Below are 22073 nucleotides of genomic sequence, written 5' to 3'. Positions count from 1 at the left end.
TTTGATAAGTATTTTTTTCCTAATCATTCTGACCTAAGCCTAAGGTTTATGTGTTAAATAAATAATATTCTTTGTGATTAACACATGCTTTCATATCATTTGACAAGGTTTATCCTGTTAAACTGTAAGTAGGTTAGACATGATTATTCAATACAAATAAGATCAAGAGTAAGATTATTAATTCAGTGTTAATATTTGAGTGGGCCCTGAGCCCCTCTGTAGTGAAAAGGTTGGTCCCCAAGGTCAAAAGGGTTAAGAACCCTTGGCCTAAAAGATTGGTCAAAAGCCCCTCATGTGACTACAGGGCGCCATGTTTGCTACCAACTTTGAAACCAAGTTGGCCATACTCCCTCTTAACACGGCTCTGCCACTAGTGTTACGCGGGCTCCAACTTGTGGTACGCAAATATTTGATTCATTGTTTAAGTACAGTGTTTTACTTCCCTATATTCAAACACAGTGTTACTGTTCAAACGCTACTGTTGGTCATTATGGTGGTATTCGGAGAGCCAAGTATTTTCTGAGGTTGTACTTGGTGAAAAAAGTTTGAGAACCGCTGCTCTATCACATATTCAGTAAATGATGTGAATGCGTCTAATCATGTAAACTTAATGATATTTATTTATTTATTCAGTTGTCTGTGTCTCTGGGTTACAAATTGAGACAGGAAGTGAACAAATATGTTGCGTCGTAACGGAAAAGGGGGTGGGGGGGAGATTAAATAAACTCTGCTTCTTCCTACTCCTTTTCGGACATGTTGGAATGTGAAACAACAATCATTTGTACATGAATAACACTTTGGCCTGCATTGATTAAAGCAGTCCTTTTTCAAACAGTGGGGGGCGCGGTGCGATACCAGGGGAATATGCTTTTTTTGCCGTACCAAAATATGATGAAGAGATGAGGAAAGACGGGTGTGTTGTTTCCCTTAATGTTAATAAGCTTTCAATGTTATGCAGAGGTATAGTTATAAGAACTTTATAGAACAATTATACACGGTGGAGAGTGGGAGGGCGTAACAGAAAATATTTGAGGAGCACTGGATTAAAGCAAGCTACAGCAAACTGAAAAACAACACATAACTTCAACTATTTCAACACCCCCACATCAGACCCTGACAACAAAGCAATATTAAGTATGAAAGATAAAACGGTGAATATTAAGAGAATGTGAAAGTTCAACTCTTACCTTGTTTGACATCCTTAAAGTTTTGTAATCAATCAGAAATATCAAGCAGCTAAAATGCGCCAAACATGGATAAGTGTGGAGTGTTTTGTATCTCACCCATCATGCACTGTAACAGATGTATATACACTACCGTTCAAAAGTTTGGGGTCACCCAAACAATTTTGTGGAATAGCCTTCATTTCTAAGAACAAGAATAGACTGTCGAGTTTCAGATGAAAGTTCTCTTTTTCTGGCCATTTTGAGCGTTTAATTGACCCAGGTTACTTCTAGACCTCCACCCCAGATCCCACCTCACTCCTACCCACTTCTCTAAAGTGGGCTGGCTCAAGGTGGAGGACAGAGTTAAACAACTTGCACTGAGCCTAGTCTATAAAATCCGCTACACCTCCCTGATACCGAAGTACATGTCAAACTACTTCCTTAACGTAAATGACCGCCATAACCACAACACCAGGGGGTGCTCCACTAACCACGTTAAACCCAGATTCCGAACTAACAAAGGTCTTAACTCATTCTCTTTCTATGCCACATCAATGTGGAATGCGCTCCCAACAGGTATAAAAGAAAGGGCATCTCTATCCTCCTTCAAAACCGCAATAAAAGTTCACCTCCAGGCAGCTACAACCCTAAACTAACACCCTCCCCGGATTGCTAATAATCAAATGTAAACAATCAAATGCAGATACTTTTTCTTTTTCTTATGCCTTCTGATCTCTCTCTCTCTCTCTCTCTCTCTCTCTCTCTATGTTCACTACTTGATGTCCATACCCCCCCCCATCCCCCCCTCCACACCCCTGATTGTAAATAATTCAATGTGATTATCTTGTGTGATGACTGTATTATGATGATAGTATATATGATAGTATATATCTGTATCATGAATCAATTTAAGTGGACCCCGACTTAAACAAGTTGAAAAACTTATTTGGGTGTTACCATTTAGTGGTCAATTGTACGGAATATGTACTTCACTGTGCAACCTACTAATAAAAGTCTCAATCAATCAATCAAATCCCACAAATGTGATGCTCCAGAAACTCAATCTGCTCAAAGGAAGGTCCGTTTTGTAGCTTCTGTAAGGAGCTAAACTGTTTTCAGATGTGTGAACATGATTGCACAAGGGTTTTCTAATCATCAATTAGCCTTCTGAGCCAATGAGCAAACACATTGTACCATTAGAACACTGGAGTGATAGTTGCTGGAAATGGGCCTCTATACACCTATGTAGATATTGCACCAAAAACCAGACATTTGCAGCTAGAATAGTCATTTACCACATTAGCAATGTATAGTGTATTTCTTTAAAGTTAAGACTAGTTTAAAGTTATCTTCATTGAAAAGTACAGTGCTTTTCCTTCAAAAATAAGGACATTTCAATGTGACCCCAAACTTTTGAACGGTAGTGTATGTGTAATTTTAGATTATATATACATGTTTTGTAATGTCCACAAAGTTCAACAGGCAGGATGTGTTTTATGTGTGTTGACTTTTTTTGTTGGTTATAGTTCATTTAGACCAGGGGTCGGGAACCTTTTTGGCTGAGAGAGCCATGAAAGCCAAATATTCAAAAATGTATTTCCATGAGAGCCATATGATATTTTTTTAACATTGAATACAACTAAATGCGTGCATTTTTAAGTAAGACCAACATTTTTAGAGTACAATAAGTCTCTTATTGTTTTTAATAACATTGTTATTCTGAAGCTAACCAATAATAAATAAAATATTTCTTACCATTAACTTCTTGAACAGGTGCGGTAGAAAACAGATGGATGGATTAAAATTAGGGATGTCCGATAATGGCTTTTTGCCGATATGCCGATATTGTCCAACTCTTTAATTACCGATACCGATATCAACCGATACCGATATCAACCGATATATACAGTCGTGGAATTAACACATTATTCTGCCTAATTTGGACAACCAGGTATGGTGAAGATAAGGTACTTTTTAAAAAAATGAATCAAATAAAATAAGATAAATAAATTAAAAACATTTTCTTGAATAAAAAAGAAAGTAAAAAAATATATAAAGACAGTTACATAGAAACTAGTAATTAATGAAAATTTGTAAAATTAACTGTTAAAGGTTAGTATTATTAGTGGACCAGCAGCACGCACAATCATGTGTGCTTACGGACTGTATCCCTTGCAGACTGTATTGATATATATTGATATATAATGTAGGAAGCAGAATATTAATAACAGAAAGAAACAACCCTTTTGTGTGAATGACTGTAAATGGGGGAGGGAGGTTTTTTGGCTTGGTGCACTAATTGTAAGTGTATCTTGTGTTTATTATGTGGATTTAATAATTTTAAAAAAACAAAACAAAAAAAAACACGATACTGATAATAAAAAAAACGATACCGATAATTTCCGATATTACATTTTAACGCATTTATCGGCCGAGAATATCGGCAGACCGATATTATCGGACATCTCTAATTAAAATGCATAAGAATGTTTTATATTTTGAACGTTATTTTAAACACTGATTACCAGCGGAATTGTTTATTACTTATGTTAAGCAATGTCAGCTAAGATTTATCTGAGAGCCAGATGCAGTCATCAAAAGAGCCACATCTGGCTCGAGATCCATAGGTCCCCTACTCCTGATTTAGACCATGAGTGCATCTAATTGGAAAAGCACAAGAGGGAGCCAGGCTGTTAAAATCAACACAGACTCCTAACAAATGTTCTGTTCTCCATAATTGGTTTGCCTTTAGCAACTGCCTGCGCACAGCAAAAACACATCAATTAAAACAGAGGGAAAAAAATACCATAACGAGGAAACCGATTCAGGGTTGAAATGCTAAAAAGAAAAATAGGAAGCCTCACCGTCAATAACCCTTTTGACCCTCCAGATACGCAGCGTGATGATGAGGCCAATGGCGTCCCAGGGGCTGCTGGGGCCGTTGGCCACAGTGGAGGCCACCATAGGGGCCAGCGAGAGGACGATGACGGCTCCATCGAACACCTGAGGACAACACTCGTGACATTGAGGCAAAGGCACTGCAGAGCAAGGAGTCCCTGAGGCGGGACTAATGACGCCCAGGAGAGTTTACCTCTACTTTGTTCTCAATGTAATCCCATATCCCCAGGACCACGATCCTGAACACGGTCTGAGGGACAGAAAGGAGGTGACACAGTAAGATGCAAGAAAACATGACTGAATGTCTATGAAGGTTCTCATTCATCCAGGTCATTGTCATCTCAGGGCATTCAATCGATCGCAACTGGACTGCTTAACTGAATGCTTGAAGCAGTGCATTCTGGGTAAGAATTAAATATTTGTCAAACCCAGGTGATGGCGATTACAGTTGCTATGCACATTAGGTTGAATTCTAGGAGTCTAACCCGATAATGAACGTGAATGTTAGCAGTGGGATCGTCAAGTCTATACAACTAAGACAAATGTGACTATAAAGGAAATGGTAATCAACACCTGGACTCCAGAGGGTACTGGGAACTAGAAGCCTGGGACAAAATACTGATATGGAACATCATTATCTGTTGAGATAGATGTTCAAAATATAGATTTGTATTCAGTGCCTGTGTCTCAATCAGTCAGTACTACATGTCTCCAGGAGGAGGCGCTGCTATAATTAAAAGATTAAAACCTTTAACAACTGAAGTAAACAGATTGTATTTTCATAGTGAAATCGAAATGTTATACATGGTAGTACTTGGCCATACAGTGGTAAAACATTATGCAAATATAAATAGTATTTGAGGAAAAGACACAGGTTTACATTTGTAATATGACATGAATCTAGTTAAAATATAATTTTTTTAAATTAATTACAACTTCATAAAACCTAATTAAAATGGTAAAATGACAATTCCTCAAAATATCATGGCTTTTTTCCCTTTGTGAATTCAATACTTTTTTTTTAGTTTGGTGCCGATACTGAAAAATTAACTAAGACAAGCATTTATTTATTTAATTCAAATTATTTGTTTATTTTTTAATGATACAAAAATAGGAATATTTTGGAAGGCGGGTATAGTACACTTTTTGACTTTGTAACTGATATATGTTAATATAAATACAATAAAACAAAACACTATGGTCCCCTTTTCTTCCTGTCTGTTAGACAGCAATATTGGGGTATTGTTACTTTGAATTACAAGTTTATTTGTTATATTTTTCAGTGTAGTACCAATACTGAAAAAAATAGGGAGGACTAGTATTTGTTTTGAATTTATTTATTTTTGCATAATACAGAATAGGTGAAAAAATATATCTGAAATATACCTATAATTCTATTTTATTTAGATATTACATATCGTCAATATAAATTAAATAGTTATACTTATTGTATTCTATTCTAAATCATATCGAAAATACATAGGAGGAACATATATGTACGTATCTATATAAGTATATACACATACACTACCGTTCAAAAGTTTGGGGTCACATTGAAATGTCCTTATTTTTTAAGGAAAAGCACTGTACTTTTCAATGAAGATAACTTTAAACTAGTCTTAAATTTAAAGAAATACATTCTATACATTGCTAATGTGGTAAATGACTATTCTAGCTGCAAATGTCTGGTTTTTGGTGCAATATCTACATAGGTGTATAGAGGCCCATTTCCAGCAACTATCACTTCAGTGTTCTAATGGTACAATGTGTTTGCTCATTGGCTCAGAAGGCTAATTGATGAATAGAAAACCCTTGTGCAATCATGTTCACACATCTGAAAACAGTTTAGCTCGTTACAGAAGCTACAAAACTGACCTTCCTTTGAGCAGATTGAGTTTCTGGAGCATCACATTTGTGGGGTCAATTAAACGCTCAAAATGGCCAGAAAAAGAGAACTTTCATCTGAAACTCGACAGTCTATTCTTGTTCTTAGAAATGAAGGCTATTCCACAAAATTGTTTGGGTGACCCCAAAGTTTTGAACGGTAGTGTACATTACATATATCAGGCATGTGATTTGACCACAATGAAAAAGACTGAAAAAATTTCCGGTGGTCTGGGGGACGAAGGCCCCCAGCCAGGTCCAGGGAACGCCCCCCGAAGCTCCTGGTTTTTCACCAATTTAACATGCTAAAATTAACAAAGACAGCACCATTTGAAGAAAATATTTTAGTGTTTAAAGACATGAAAACATCATTAATAGAACATACATAACCCAATTATCCTAATGAATCACTGGATATGGTTCAGTCCCAACAGTATTTAGTCACTAATATTTACATCTTGTGTTCATTTCACATCCACAGGTGTCACATTGATCAGTGTTATTATCTACAGTTTATTTACAGTATTACCACATTACTTCAGTTCACTTCACACATTAGCTTTCTCGGAGAGCCCTAACATGAGCTTTCCTTGCAAATTTCTGAGCAGCCTGCATTAATTGTAAAATACATAACCCCTAATAACAATTCACAGTTTTAATGTATATGCCTAATTGCCTACAAGTTTAGTTATAAATATAACAAAATACCAAATGTAAACATTTCATTCTTTTCGCCAAAATAGGATGTAAATTTATGAAAATAATTAAACATGTTTAGTATTGTTTACTCGTATTTGAAAATAGGAAATAATAATAATGTGAGGACACTGACATATTGCATGAAACAAGTGTGAAAATATTTACCTTCAAGATTGTTACACCACTGACAATAGTTTCAAGAGACTACATAAGAACTTAATATTACAAAATAGTATTATATGCAAATTTATTTCAAATAAATTGTTAACTGGAATCAATAATGCGACTCTTTGAATTTCTGTAATTTCATAGTATATTTTCACGTGGCTTTTTATTTTTAGAAAAACCCATTTATATTTCGCAAAGCAATAATTGGTTAATATTTCAAACAAACGTGCGTATTTCGCAAGCAAATATTTTTTAGCTTCCCTCATTATTAACACCACTGTCTGCAACTGAAGTGGGTTGTTTGGGTGGATCTTTCCTCTCGATGTCTACGGCAGTTGTCGATGTAAACAAAGGATGAAGTCCGTAAGGTTTGCTCACTTTCGGTTGACATCCAAAAGTACCAGCTAGTGAAAAGTTCGTTTTCCTTGCTTCAAGTTGTTTCATATGTTTTTGGCGTTTCGCATGTACTTCCAAAGCCTTGAAACCTCGTGATCCATAGTCAATATTATCATGACACCACGTGCACAAAACTTTTCTGGGACGATCGATTTTCCGAATAAAATCACCGAACAAAGTCGTAACTTCCTTCTTCCCTACAGTATCAGTGATTTCCCTTTCCATCCAGTCCCATCGAAACTTATTTTTGACATGTTCATCAATTTCTTTTACTCGTAAAGCGTCCTTTCTTTCGAGAATCGACATGGTTTACATATGGAAATTGGCGGTAATAACCATTATGAATGATGACGTTAATAACGTCATCATTCATAAAAGATGTCCTGATTGGTCACAAGGAACATATCGACCAATCAACTACGGCGTAATATAAACTACCGTAATTTCCGGACTATAAGCCGCACCCGACTATAAGCCGCACCAGCTAAATTTAGGGGAAAATACAGATTGCTCCATATATAAGCCGCACCCGACTATAAGCCGCAGGGTTTTGATGTGTAATTACCGTAGTATATAGGGGTTCCTGCTACCACGGAGGGGATTGTTGGGACAGAGATGACTGTTTGGGAACGCAAAGCGTCCCATTTATTAACAATAAATCTTTCAATCATTCAATCCAACTTTCACATCTTTGACATGGCGAACAGCATTCGTGCAGAGTACAAATAATACAACGGTGCAAAGTAATACAAAGTGCTCGCCTGTACGTTATCAAAATAACCAGCCTACCGGTATATGAAAAGTCAGTCTTTAATCATTGTGTCATCGTCTTCCTCCTGCGTACTAAAACCACCGAAATCCTCTTCGTCGGTGTCGGAGAAGAACAGGCCGTAAATAAGCCGCACCCTTGTATAAGCCGCAGGGACCAGAACGAGGGGAAAAAGTAGCGGCTTATAGTCCGGAAATTACGGTACGTCTCGAATCTTGATTTAGGGTCGGAAAAAGAAACGGAAAAACGGGAGATACATTTTTTTTCCCCCCCGAGATTAAAAAAGATGGAATTCCGACCTTAGACGGAAAAATCACATGCCTGATATATGTATGTGTGCATATATAAATTATATATATTTAGATATTATTCTGAGAAAATTTTATAATCATAAACATTACTAGTGTTTATTGTACATTAATACTATAAAAAGCAGTAGCTTTGATGTTGTTATTTATTGTTAAACACAGGCTAATCAAATGCACTTGCATTTAATGTCACTTCCTCTTGTTGTTGTTGGCATTCTAAGGAGAATGTGCACAATAGCACTAATCAAGGGATCCCTGCATCAGCTGCAAGAGGAGCTCTTATGGTGTGATGGAGGTGGGTCGGGTGGGGGCCGACTCACCTCAGTGAAGAAGACTGACAGGATTGCCAGACTGATCCAGTGGATGACGCCGGCAAACTGGGATGCGTTATTAACTGCAGTGGGGAGAAAAAGCACAATAGGCTGGTTGCAGCAAAGTGGAAGAGTAAGAGCGCTCAAGCACAACCTCATAAATAAAACCTGCCTGTAAGTTTATTGTGTTATACGGCCCCATAAAACACATGCCAGATGGCATTAACCACAGTCACATTGAAGTGAAGCAATATCGAAGCAGGTCACGCGCCTGGTGACCATGTGCTTGTGATGGACGACGACGTCTCCTGCCCTGACGGATGACATGGATGGAGGTGACTTGTCATGGGGTCACGCCACCTGGCAGTGCGTGTCAACAATGGAATACTAATGGGACAGTCTGCCTGCCAACACTGTGATAGATCAGTTTCCTAAGGTCAGAGGATAGAGAAGATGAAATAGTTCTTAGGAGAATTTACTAGGATTTTATATGACAAATTCAAACACTTATTTTTTTCGGGTGTTCATTTCAAAGACTATTCTATCTTGCCAACAACGTTATTATTTCTTTGTAAATAAGACCCCGCAAAAATCTTGAAAAGAAGTAAGAATAAAGAAACGGCCAGTCAGTATCAATTTTTCTACAATTGTTAACATTATGGTCATTGTTTTTGACATTTTGTTCATTTGTAAGTATTGAGTAGTGTTCAGTGACTGATGAAAAGATTGATTGATTGAGACTTGTATTAGTAGGTTGCACAGTGAAGTACCGTAATTTCCGGACTATAAGCCGCTACTTTTTCCCCTCGTTCTGGTCCCTGCGGCTTATACAAGGGTGCGGCTTATTTACGGCCTGTTCTTCTCCGACACCGACGAAGAGGATTTCGGTGGTTTTAGTACGCAGGAGGAAGACGATGACACAATGATTAAAGACTGACTTTTCATATACCGGTAGGCTGGTTATTTTGATAACGTACAGGCGAGCACTTTGTATTACTTTGCACCGTTGTATTATTTGTACTCTGCACGAATGCTGTTCGCCATGTCAAAGATGTGAAAGTTGGATTGAATGATTGAAAGATTTATTGTTAATAAATGGGACGCTTTGCGTTCCCAAACAGTCATCTCTGTCCCAACAATCCCCTCCGTGGTAGCAGGAACCCCTATATACTACGGTAATTACACATCAAAACCCTGCGGCTTATAGTCGGGTGCGGCTTATATATGGAGCAATCTGTATTTTCCCCTAAATTTAGCTGGTGCGGCTTATAGTCGGGTGCGGCTTATAGTCCGGAAATTACGGTACATATTCCGTACAATTGACCACTAAATGGTAACACCCGAATACGTTTTTCAACTTGTTTAAGTTAAATTGATTCATGATACAGATAAATACTATCTTCATAATACAGTCAGCACACAAGATAATCACATTGAATTATTTACATTATTTACAATCAGGGATGTGTGTGTGTGTGTGTGTGTGTGTGTGTGGGGGGGGGGGGGATGTAGGATATGGACAGCAAGTAGTGGACATAGAGAGAGAGGGAGAGATCAGAAGGCATAAGAAAAAGTATCTGCATTTGATTGTTTACATTTGATTATTAGCAATCCGGGGAGGGTGTTAGTTTAGGGTTGTAGCTGCCTGGAGGTGAACTTTTATTGCGGTTTTGAAGGAGGATAGAGATGCCCTTTCTTTTACACCTGTTGGGAGCGCATTCCACATTGATGTGGCATAGAAAGAGAATGAGTTAAGACCTTTGATAGTTCGGAATCTGGGTTTAACATGGTTAGTGGAGCTCCCCCTGGTGTTGTGGTTATGGCGGTCATTTACGTTAAGGAAGTAGTTTGACATGTACTTCGGTATCAGGGAAGTGTAGTGGATTTTATAGACTAGGCTCAGTGCAAGTTGTTTTACTCTGTCCTCCACCTTGAGCCAGCCCACTTTGGAGAAGTGGGTAGGAGGACTTGCTCTAAGCCACAAGTGTCAAACTCAAGGCCCGGGGGCCACATCTAGCCTGCCGCATGATTTTACATGGCCCGCGAAAGCCTGGCAATAATATGTGTCAATAAAGTACTTTGTCTTTTCTTACTAAATGTATTTCTTATTCCATTTTGACAGAAAAAATACATGTACTCCATGCACCTGCATCATTTTTAAACTTTAATATTATCTAATAGCGCAACAAATATTACATTATCATATATTTCAAACTTTTTTTTTTTTTGTAAAATAAAAATAAACAGGTAAATATCCGCTTGACTTGACGTTATCCATCAAATTGTACACAGTAAAAATAACTTGTTGATTTTATGCTTACGATTCTACAGCTCAGTTGCCAGAATTTTACCGTAAAAAACAGAGGTACTGTTTTTCCATTCAAAATAATTTGTCAGAAAAACCACCAGAGGTTTTGTTGTGAATCCCTGCGGCTGAGCTGCCAGGTTTTTACCATAAAATCTACAGATTTTTTTTTACACGGTACATAAAAATATATACAGTATAATTCTCAAATGCATAGCAAGTAATATTAATATCAACACTAACTTATATTTATATTTACATAGCAAGTGTCCCTTTGAGTGCAGCCATAACTGCACCCCTGTTCTAAGCCAAAGCCTGATAATGCTGTCAAATTATAATCTTTTCACTGCAGCATGTACAGTACACTGGACATTTTTGGGGGGAGTGCAAACCTGCAGGGCTTTGTACAATGCACACACAATTATATTTCCAAGCACTGCTGTTCTTGGAAAGTCATTTAAAACATTATTATAGCTCTTAACATTTTCAACCAATTCCCTATTAGGAAAGAAAAAGCTATGTTATGCTTCAAAAGCTGCGTTATAAATATAATTCAGACTGTAGTGTTGTGTTTGTCACCTGGGATCACGTTGAAGACTTTGGGACCACTCATCTCATTAAAAGTTAACAACAGGAGTATAATATAACATAGATGAAGAACACATATCCATGGATATTTTCTGCAAAAATCACATACCCTACAGAACAATACAGAATAGTTTTAGTGTCAAAATGTAATATTAATCAGTCGTGCATGTTAGAGTTTATTGCATTAAAAGTTTGTAAACAATATTTTATTGATTTTTACATTGTGACGAAATTCAATTGAATACTTTAATTCTTCAGACACACTGAATATCTAATAAAGTCCTCGCTCACAACATCACACTTCAAATATTGCAGCCTACCTGGCAGATTTTTGTAACAAAAAAAAAAAATCTAAGTACACACTCCACATTCTTGGCCTGAATTAAGTGTTTAAAGGCCTACTGAAAGCCACTACTAGCGACCACGCAGTCTGATAGTTTATATATCAATGATGAAATCTTAACATTGAAACACATGCCAATACGGCCGGGTTAACTTATAAAGTGACATTTTAAAATTCCCGCCACACTTCCGGTTGAAAAACTCCTTTGGATATGATTCATGCGTGTGACGTCACAAAATCCACGGAAGTGGTTGTACCCCATCGACCCGGTACAAAAACCTCTTGTTTTCTTCGACAAAATTCCACAGTATTCTGGATATCTGTGTTGGTGAATCTTTTGCAATTTGTTTAATGAACAATGGAGGCTGCAAAGAAGAACGTTGTAGGTGGGATCGATCGGTGTATTAGCGGCTAAGTACAATACTTACAGCAACACAACAAGGACTACTTACTACGCCTAGCCGATGCTTGCCGCCAAACCCACGGATTAAGTCCTTCGTCGCGCCGTCGATCGCTGGAACGCAGGTGAGCACGGGTGTTGATGAGCAGATGAGGGCTGGCTGGCGTAGGTGGAGCGCTAATGTTTTTATCATAGCTCTGTGAGGTCCGGTTGCTAAGTTGCTAAATTAGCCTTAGCGTCGTTAGCAACAGCATTGTTAAGCCTTACCAGGCTGAGAATTTTTAACCGTGTAGTTACATGTCCATGGTTTAATAGTATTGTTGATCTTCTGTCTATCCTTCCAGTCAGGGGTTTATTTCTTTTGTTTCTATCTTCATTTGAGAACGATGCTATCACGTTAGCTCAGTAGCTAAGTGTGTCACCGATGTATTGTCGTGGAGATAAAAGGCACTGAATGTCCATTTCGCGTGCTCGACTCTCATTTTCAAGAGGATATAGTATCCGAGGTGGTTTAAAATACAAATCCGTGTCAAGTTCCACTTATTGACTCCGTAAAGGACACCAGGACAACTCGGATTTCCAATTGATCAACTTTATTTATCCAACTTTTTGGCTTTGTTGGTTTCTTTTCTGTTGATCTTCATTCAATCAGGTTGTTAACCTTCGAACACAAGTGTTAACAATGGAAAAACAATATATGTACAGGTATTTACAAAAAGGTTCAAATTCAACTGACTCAAACAGGTATTATTTTTAAAGTTAAATTTGCAACTTTTAAATACCATTGTTTAAACTTTTAAATTATCTAACATTACTTTTCAAAAGGACTCTAGACACTTAGATTAAATGCATGTGAATGCACTGTCAAATTAACCAGTTTCAGTAAAATGAAACAAGTAAATCAGAAAAGTAGTTTTAGTCACTTTAAAGAAGTCAAAATTAATTGATCATTTAATTTAATCAATCAATCGTTTAATTACTTAATCGTTCACTCAATTAATCATTTAACTAATCATGCAATTAAGTAATCAATCATGTAAATTCATTACCATGATGGAACTGAGTAAATCCACCAAACGGAGTAAAGGTAAGTAAAAGGTAAGTATAATTAGCTTAATTAATAAGGTAGCTTAATTAGTAAGGTAAGTATAAAGGTAAGTATAATTAGCTTAACTTTAAGCAAAAGTTTTAACATTTTTATCCTTCAACTTTGCTTTTATCTTTATTACTTTTAACTTTGAACCATAATCTTTGACTTTTTATCCCTTTAAATTGAGCTTATTTAACAATTCAATTAACTCAAGCTTTTTAATTATCAAACAGTAAGAAAATACCCAGATGCAATCAATGCTCAAGGTTGGAGTAAATTTGCTGTGGTTCAAACTAAAAACAATTTAAGACAGGTAAGTAAACCAACATGTCAAGGTGAGTTTTAACAAATAAGCATTTCAGCATATTGCAAAGTGGGTATATTCACCGACCATTGGTGTGTTGGAAGTCTTTTAAAGATGGATCTTGTAGATTTTTGCGTCTTGCCGCTCTGCTTGCTTGCATGAAATGAGACAGCACCACCATTCCTTAACAGCTGCCTTGAATCAGCCAATTGGTGGCCATCTTGACCTTGGTGTTCTGGGAAATGTAGTTCTTTCTGGTACTTCACCAAGGAGTAAGATTAAGGAGGAGACAGCTTCTTACTTCCAGGGCAGGGACACTTCATTCACACTGAGTTTCAACTCCACACCTCCCACTTGGCCCTCATGGTTTTCAAAACCCAATGGGGTCACACAGGTCCTTCTTTCCTTTGTTCTTCAATGGGAATTAGAATGATGAGGCGTCTGACATCCCTATGCAGGATTGTTGCTGGGATTTGATGTCTGAGCCTCTTGGTTTTCGTGGTCGGTTTTTCTTTGTCGCTTGTCTTCTTGATGGGGACAGGATAGCTGGGAAAGGTCCTCACAAGCACGTCTCTTACGATGCCTTTGCTGTCCGTATTGGCTCTGACTACTCTGGCCAGCTTGTACTGTCCTCTCAGGGCATTTTGGTCAGCCAACCAGACCACATCTCCGACAGAAACATTTCGCTCTTTGGTGTGCCATTTGTTTCTTATGAAGAGGTTGGGTCCAGCTAGTTGGCTCCATTTCTTCCAGAATTTGGTGACTTCAGCTTGAATTACTTGCAGTCTTTTATAAGGATAGCGATCAAACTGGAAGTCTCCAGGATCTCCCTTAGGGTTGGCACGCCCTAGGAGCAGAGAGTTCGGGGTGATGTATTCCACACAGTCTTCCCTGCTTTGAGTTCTTGCATCGATTGGTCGCTCATTTGCAAGGTTGGCAGCCATGTAGAGGAAGGTTTGAAATTCACCCCAGGTGAAGACACCATCTCCGCCGACATTGGTCAGGGCCCGTTTGACCACTCTGACAGCCGCTTCTGCAGCACCATTTCTGTGGGGAGAATCCGCAGGGTGGATCTTCCAGGACCATTCTGTTCCATGGTTGGCAGCCATGTCTTCGACTTGAGACTTGTCCAGTCGGTCAAGGAATGTGTACAGCTGTTCCAGAGCAGGTTTGGCGCCCACAAAATTTGTGCCGGGGTCTGACCAGAGCTTCCTGGGATGTCCTCTGAGTGACGTGAACCTCTGATAGGCGAGGAGGAAGCCTTGGGATGACTGGTCACTCACTAGTTCAGTGTGTATGGCACGGGAGGCCATGCAACTGAAGACGATTCCCCACACTTTCAGTCTGGTTCTTTTCTTGACTTCATCCTTCACTTCATAAGGGCCGAATAGGTCCATGGTTGTGAATTCAAAAGGAGCAGCTGGGGTGGTTCGCTCTGGAGGTAAGTCTGCCATGATTTGTTGACACTTCTTTGCTCTGTTCTTTCTGCAAACTATGCAGCTGTCAACTACTTTCTTGGCAATTCTCCGGCCCTTTATTATCCACGCTGTCTTCCTCATCCGTAGAAGGGTTCCTGCTACCCCCTCGTGGTTAGCGTCATGGGATTCTTGTGCCAGCAATGTTGACACCCATGCTTCAAATGGCAAGACTGGCACGGCTGTCTCATCTTCGTTAAATATCTGGATCCTCCCTGCACAAACGAGGAGTCCAGTTTTCACATCTTTGAATACTGCCAATCTGCTCAGAGTAGTGACTGGGAATGTTACACCTTCTTGTGCTGCGAGGAAGACGTCTTCACGTGCACCTTCTAGTTCAGTGCCAGCCAATCCAGCCTGCTTGGGTGTTGCCTCCCACTTTGGTTGTCCTGGGTTCGACCTCCTCTTCAGCCACTGCTCGGCAGCTCGTCGTGTCCAGGCAACAACTCTGATCAGTTTTGTCAGGCTACTGAACCTTTTTACATCCACAAGATGTTTCACCCAGCTAGTGGGTTTTCTTCTTGGCATAATAGGTTTCGATTCTTCACAGGGACTTTCCTTTTCCGGAGTGGCCAGTGGGTCTTCTTTTTGCCGACTCATCTTAGCTTGAGCTCTGGTCAGTGCAGCAGAGAATGCCTTTCTTTGAAGCTTGTTTACACTCTCCCTGGCCTGGGCTGCAACTTCTCCAGCTGACTGAATAGGCCACTCCTCCACTGGCCACTTCAGGAACTCTGGTCCGTTTTGCCATGTGGATTCCTCATTTAAGTCTTTGGGATTGCCTCCTCTTGTTATTAAGTCAGCAATGTTCAGATCTCCTCTGATCCACCACCAGTCTTGCACTGGCCCGGACATCTGGATTTCGCCCACTCTGTTGGCGAAGAAGGTTTGGTATCCGTATGATTCTCGTTGGATGGCCCCGAGGACTGTTTGACTGTCCAGTAGGTGGAACCATTTCTCAATCTTCATACGGGCATGTTTCTCCACGTACTTCCGAATTCTGGCAGCAAAGACTGCGCCACAGATTTCTGCTTTTACAGCATCTCCCTTTTGGTCCAGGGGTGTCAGTTTGGCCTTTGCTTCCACGAATCGAACTTCAGTTCCGTGACTTGTCTCCCATCTGACGTACATCACAGCACCATAGGTTTTGTCACTTCCGTCAGAAAATGTGATGCCGTAGGGTTTCCCTTTCCAGTCGGGCGGTGTGAGGCTCCTGTGGAATTTCACCTGTCCAAGCTGGGCATATTCCTCGAAGAGCTGTATGGCTTCTTCCCTGAGTCTTTCTGAAAGAGGTTGATCCCAGGTTTCTTGGGTCAGCTTGCCACCCCCTCCTTCTTGGAATGCTTTACGGACGAGAATTGCTCCCTTCTGCTTGACCGGTGCAACTAGGCCGATTGGGTCGTACAGTGCAGCAACTTGGCTTAGGAGAGCTCTCCTCGTCAGTGGGTTAGGCGTTTCAGCTCTCACCTCCTCTTCAAGAAGATCTTTGCCAACTCTCATCTTTTTCTTCCTATTGGAAAAGTTAACCGCCGTCAGCATGTACAGTTTGTCTTTGTCCACCTGGTAGCCGATGCCCAGGGCTTTGTTCTCTCCTTCTCTTATTTGGTTTGGAAGAATCAAGGTGTTTCCTTGCTCTGGCTTTAGGACATCCGCTTCAGTTTCTTTCCTCCCACTTTGCCCTGACCTGACCCATGGTTTGAGGAAGAAGCCTCCAGCCTTTAGGACCTCTTCAACTCCAGCTGTGATTTGGTCAAGTCTGTTCAGGTCATTGTGGGAGGTCAACAGGTCATCCACGTAGCTGTCTTCTTCAATGACTCTGCGTTCATCCTGCAGGTGAGTGAAGTTGGGCAGACTTGCAGTTTCCCTCATGGCCAATTGAGCAATGCAGCCAGCAGGTTTGTCGCCCATATTGACTCTGGTGACGGCATACTCACTGATTTCCTCTTCTGGGCTGTCTCTCCACAGGAACCTGTGCAGATACATCTCTCGCTCTTCCAACCAGACAGAGTTATACATCTTTCTGATGTCGCCCAGAGCTGCGTTCACTCCTTCTCTGAATCGGAGCAGGACAGCTCTGATGGGGTTGAGAACATCTGGTCCTTTTAGGAGAAGATCATTCATGCTCACTCCGTTGTATTTTTGGCTGCTGTTCCAGACAATACGAACTGGTGTAGTCACTGAATGGGGATTTGGCGCCACCAAGTGGCTGACATACCAAACTGGTCCTTTCCACTTCTCCATGACTTCATTGGTGAGTTTTATGGCTGCGCCTCTTTGGACCATTTCATGGATCTGGGTGGAATATGCAACTTTCCAGTCTGGGTCTTTGCTCAGTTGCTTTTCCATTCTCAAGAAGCAAGCTTGGACTGCTCTTTTGTTGTTGGGGAGAGAGGCTGGATTTTCAGTCCAGGGATATTTGGCATCCCAGTGTGGAGTTGAGGAGTGAGAGTCCTCCATCTTGTAGGTGAGTCCTCCTTTAATGATCTCAAACTCCCTCTCCTCCGCCAGGGTCATGTCCTTTCCTCCTGGAGGACAGTTTCCACACCGGCAGCTTCCACATTTCGGCTCACATGCAGCTCCGATGCTGTCCCAGTGCCACCAATCAAGAAATTCACGGTTACTGGCAGATGTAGTTGCGTGGGCCACATCGTCCTGCTGTAGCCGGCCTGGCTCAGACGCTGGGACTGTGATCTCTTGGTATCGGACAGCAGCGGTTCTCATGGAGCGGGCAAAGTGGGTTCTTGACTCATATGCTGCCACCTCCACTTCTTCGAGCAAGTCAGGGTGTGCTCCACCGACTGTTTTGCCCAGGGGGCTCTCCCATAGGACAAGGTCACCGATGACTTTTAGTCTTTGGGGTGCGAGTCGTCCCTCGCGATGGCTTATGAGGAGCTCGACTTCCTCTGGTCTTTCTAACTCCTCAAGCTGGACATCTGGGAAGAAGCTTTTCAACTTTTCGGGTTCAGTTGCTTGATGGACCTTTGCAATTTGCTCCAGGCCATAGCAGACCAGTTGATGTGCTCGCTCAGTCCCCTTGGGAGTCTTGACTCGGACCTTCAGGAGGTACCTTTTCGTCCTGACTTTCATTGTCATGCCTCCAACTCCATGTACGACCAGCGCTATGTCTTCACTTCTCAGGCCAAGTCTTTCGGCAGCTTTGTGAGTGATGTAATTTGTGTCGGATGCCAGGTCTATAAGTGTGCCAATCTTCTGACCTGCGTTAGCTGTGACCATCATCAACATCATCATCACTGGTAACTCAGCCAGCCCAGTTTCCTTCAGCAGTTCAGACTGGCCCGCTGATTTGAGAGTCATTGAGGCTCGGTTTGAGAATGCCTTTCTGCCCTTCTCTGCCAGTTCTGGGGCAAGTTGTGACAAGAAGGCCTCCTGTTCCTCAGTGAATTTACCTTTTCCTTCTTTTCCTCCTTTTGCACCTTTGCTTCCTTCTCTTCTGGCCTCTGCTGTTGGGCATAGGAAGTAGTGGTGGTCAGGTGTGCCGCTTGCCCTTTTGCAGTCTTGGTTTCCGCATAGGAAGGTGTCTCTGCAGTAGCCACCTGCGTCGTGATACCCAAGACACTTCCTGCACGCTCCCAGCTTCTTCAGGGCCATTTTCTTCTCATGTAGCTTCAAGCCTTTAAACTTCTTGCAAAAGTAGATCTTGTTGGTGTGCCCACCACCACCACAAATGCCACAGACCTCGTCACCATCTTTACTCGTAGCCCTGGTAGATGCAAACTTTCTTTCTGGCTTCTTCCTGTCTGCTTCTTCCGCTTTGTCCACCAGCTTTAGTTGCTCGAGTCGTTCCAGTATTTCCTCCTGGCTCTTTAGGAACTTTAGGAGCATATCAAAATGGTTGTCTGGGGTTCCACGGTTGGTGGGCTCAACCATATACATCAGCCAGTCTCTTTTTATGAAATCTGGTAACTTGCTTTCAATCGACCTGATGACGAGGGGGTTTCTGATGGCTCCAGAGTTTCCTAGCTCCGTCAGGTCAGCAAGGGCCTTCTCCACAGCTTGTATTAGGTCAATGACCTTCCTGGGCTGGTTCCCCTTGACTTGTGCCATCTTGTCCAGCGCTTCCAAGATTTCGACTGTGATCGTTGATTTGTTGCCGTACCTGTTTTCGAGGACCCTGAAGATATCTGTTGCTGTGGTGTAGGTGGACAGTCTTAGTTCCTTGGCAATGGAATCACTGACGCTCTCCAACAGCTGGATCTTCTTTACCTCTGGTGATCCAGTCGGCTCCCCTTGTTTCTGGAGGCTCTCCCAATCCTTCTTCCACCTGTGAAAGTCTATTTTGCTCCCATGGAAGACTGGTAGGGATGTAGGCTTTATCCTCACAATGGGATGTGTTGGTTGGCCAGGTCGTCCTCCTGCACCTTGATCAGCCAGCCTCCTGGATGTGGCGAATTCAGCTTTCCTCAACTTGAGCCTGTAGTGAGCTGCTTTCACTTGTGTTAGTTTGTCATCCATCTCGTCCTTTAAGTGCTGAGGGATCCATTTCTCCCAATGGGCCATGGTATGGATGGTAACACTCACCGTCTCATTCAGCAGGGTGAGGTAAACGTCATAGCCTTCCACGTTGTTGCTTTCAACTGCTACATTTTCAGCCCTTTGAATGGCGTCCTCTGCCTCGGAAATCGCTGCCTTCAGCTCAGTCTTCCCGTATCTTCCCCACAGGTTGGTCTGGACAATGTCCTTGATTTCTGCCATCTTATCTTCGGCATCTTTTATAGTTGCTCGGATGTCATCCTCCTGCTGTTTCTCGAGCTCCCCATCTGGGTCATCCTTCTTGACGTCAGCCTCCAGGCCAATCTTGAAGTCCTCGTTGGCATCCAGCAGTGATGTGAAACGGTCGGCAAACTTGGCAAACTCCTCTTTTAGTTCGGATTGCAGCATGGTGCCTGCTCCTCTGGAGATCAGGTTGGCCACTCTGGTCAGGTTCCTCTTGGCTGTCGTCCTCTCCTGCTTGAGGATCACGGCAGTCTTCCCCAATACCTCTTCGGCCATCTTTATCCCGTTTTCTCCGGCGTCCACAGCTCCCCTGGGTCTTGAGGCCTTTGATCTTCACTGTCCAGGGCTGGTCCGTGGTTAACAACTGTCAAGTTCCACTTATTGACTCCGTAAAGGACACCAGGACAACTCGGATTTCCAATTGATCAACTTTATTTATCCAACTTTTTGGCTTTGTTGGTTTCTTTTCTGTTGATCTTCATTCAATCAGGTTGTTAACCTTCGAACACAAGTGTTAACAATGGAAAAACAATATATGTACAGGTATTTACAAAAAGGTTCAAATTCAACTGACTCAAACAGGTATTATTTTTAAAGTTAAATTTGCAACTTTTAAATACCATTGTTTAAACTTTTAAATTATCTAACATTACTTTTCAAAAGGACTCTAGACACTTAGATTAAATGCATGTGAATGCACTGTCAAATTAACCAGTTTCAGTAAAATGAAACAAGTAAATCAGAAAAGTAGTTTTAGTCACTTTAAAGAAGTCAAAATTAATTGATCATTTAATTTAATCAATCAATCGTTTAATTACTTAATCGTTCACTCAATTAATCATTTAACTAATCATGCAATTAAGTAATCAATCATGTAAATTCATTACCATGATGGAACTGAGTAAATCCACCAAACGGAGTAAAGGTAAGTAAAAGGTAAGTATAATTAGCTTAATTAATAAGGTAGCTTAATTAGTAAGGTAAGTATAAAGGTAAGTATAATTAGCTTAACTTTAAGCAAAAGTTTTAACATTTTTATCCTTCAACTTTGCTTTTATCTTTATTACTTTTAACTTTGAACCATAATCTTTGACTTTTTATCCCTTTAAATTGAGCTTATTTAACAATTCAATTAACTCAAGCTTTTTAATTATCAAACAGTAAGAAAATACCCAGATGCAATCAATGCTCAAGGTTGGAGTAAATTTGCTGTGGTTCAAACTAAAAACAATTTAAGACAGGTAAGTAAACCAACATGTCAAGGTGAGTTTTAACAAATAAGCATTTCAGCATATTGCAAAGTGGGTATATTCACCGACCATTGGTGTGTTGGAAGTCTTTTAAAGATGGATCTTGTAGATTTTTGCGTCTTGCCGCTCTGCTTGCTTGCATGAAATGAGACAGCACCACCATTCCTTAACAGCTGCCTTGAATCAGCCAATTGGTGGCCATCTTGACCTTGGTGTTCTGGGAAATGTAGTTCTTTCTGGTACTTCACCAAGGAGTAAGATTAAGGAGGAGACAGCTTCTTACTTCCAGGGCAGGGACACTTCATTCACACTGAGTTTCAACTCCACAATCCGTGATCCACAATAGAAAAATGAGAGAGTGTGGAATCCAATGAGCCAGCTTGTACCTAAGTTACGGTCAGAGCGAAAAAAGATACGTCCATCACTGCCTCTCTAGTGCTTCACTGTAACGTTCTTCATCTACGAATCTTTCATCCTCGCTCAAATTAATGGGGTAATCGTCGCTTTGTCGCTCCGAATCTCTCGCTCCATTGTAAACAACGGGGAATTGTGAGGAATACTAGCTCCTGTGACGTCACGCTACTTCCGGTACAGGCAAGGCTTTTTTTTTTTTTATCAGCGAGCAAAAGTTGCAAACTTTATCGTCGATTTTCTCTACTAAATCCTTTCAGCAAAAATATGGCAATATCGCGAAATGATCAAGTATGACACATAGAATGGATCTGCTATTCCCGTTTAAATAAAAAAAATTCATTTCAGTAGGCCTTTAACGTCCTTTTTAAGGCTTTTGTTTTCGGGTTTTGAGTGACAGTTGTTGGCAAATCTTCATGTTTTAGCAGAACAACTTTTTGATGCACTTCATCTTAAACTCCTGCCTCATCAATAACACATCCCCACATTGGTGACTTTTTGACACAATCGATATCAACAATGGGATGTAGCAGGACTTGATGGGTCTCAGCGTGGCATTTAATGCTAACTAGACTGG

General features: G+C 40.8%; 2 protein-coding genes across 3 annotated transcripts in view; both read right to left on the bottom strand.

Moving 5' to 3' along the window:
- The window catches only part of tmem266 (transmembrane protein 266), an 80957-nt gene that overhangs the window by 15218 nt on the left and 43666 nt on the right, over window positions 1-22073 (bottom strand). For both annotated transcript variants that reach the window (XM_062061311.1, XM_062061310.1), the window contains exons 6-8: window positions 8609-8682; window positions 4258-4314; window positions 4031-4169 (exon numbers count right to left, since the gene is read on the bottom strand). In XM_062061311.1, coding sequence (XP_061917295.1) covers window positions 4031-4169; window positions 4258-4314; window positions 8609-8682 — 270 coding nt within the window. The remainder of the gene's footprint in view (window positions 1-4030; window positions 4170-4257; window positions 4315-8608; window positions 8683-22073) is intronic.
- On the bottom strand, window positions 13517-21380 carry LOC133658851 (uncharacterized). The gene is made up of 2 exons (XM_062061307.1): window positions 21155-21380; window positions 13517-20334 (listed from the first exon to the last, which is right to left on the bottom strand). The coding sequence occupies exon 2, from the start codon at window positions 20109-20111 to the stop codon at window positions 14016-14018; it is 6096 nt and encodes a 2031-aa protein (XP_061917291.1). The 5' UTR covers window positions 20112-20334; window positions 21155-21380; the 3' UTR covers window positions 13517-14015.

This window comes from Entelurus aequoreus, linkage group LG10 (assembly GCF_033978785.1).
Source record: "Entelurus aequoreus isolate RoL-2023_Sb linkage group LG10, RoL_Eaeq_v1.1, whole genome shotgun sequence".
In the NCBI taxonomy this organism is placed as follows: domain Eukaryota; kingdom Metazoa; phylum Chordata; class Actinopteri; order Syngnathiformes; family Syngnathidae; genus Entelurus; species Entelurus aequoreus.
Note: the sequence above shows the minus strand (reverse complement) of the source record. Positions and strands in the feature narration are given on the sequence as shown.

Excerpts from the sequence above, each read along its gene's own strand:
- LOC133658851 (XM_062061307.1), bottom strand. The coding sequence starts at position 20,111 with ATGGCCGAAGAGGTATTGGGGAAGACTGCCGTGATCCTCAAGCAGGAG.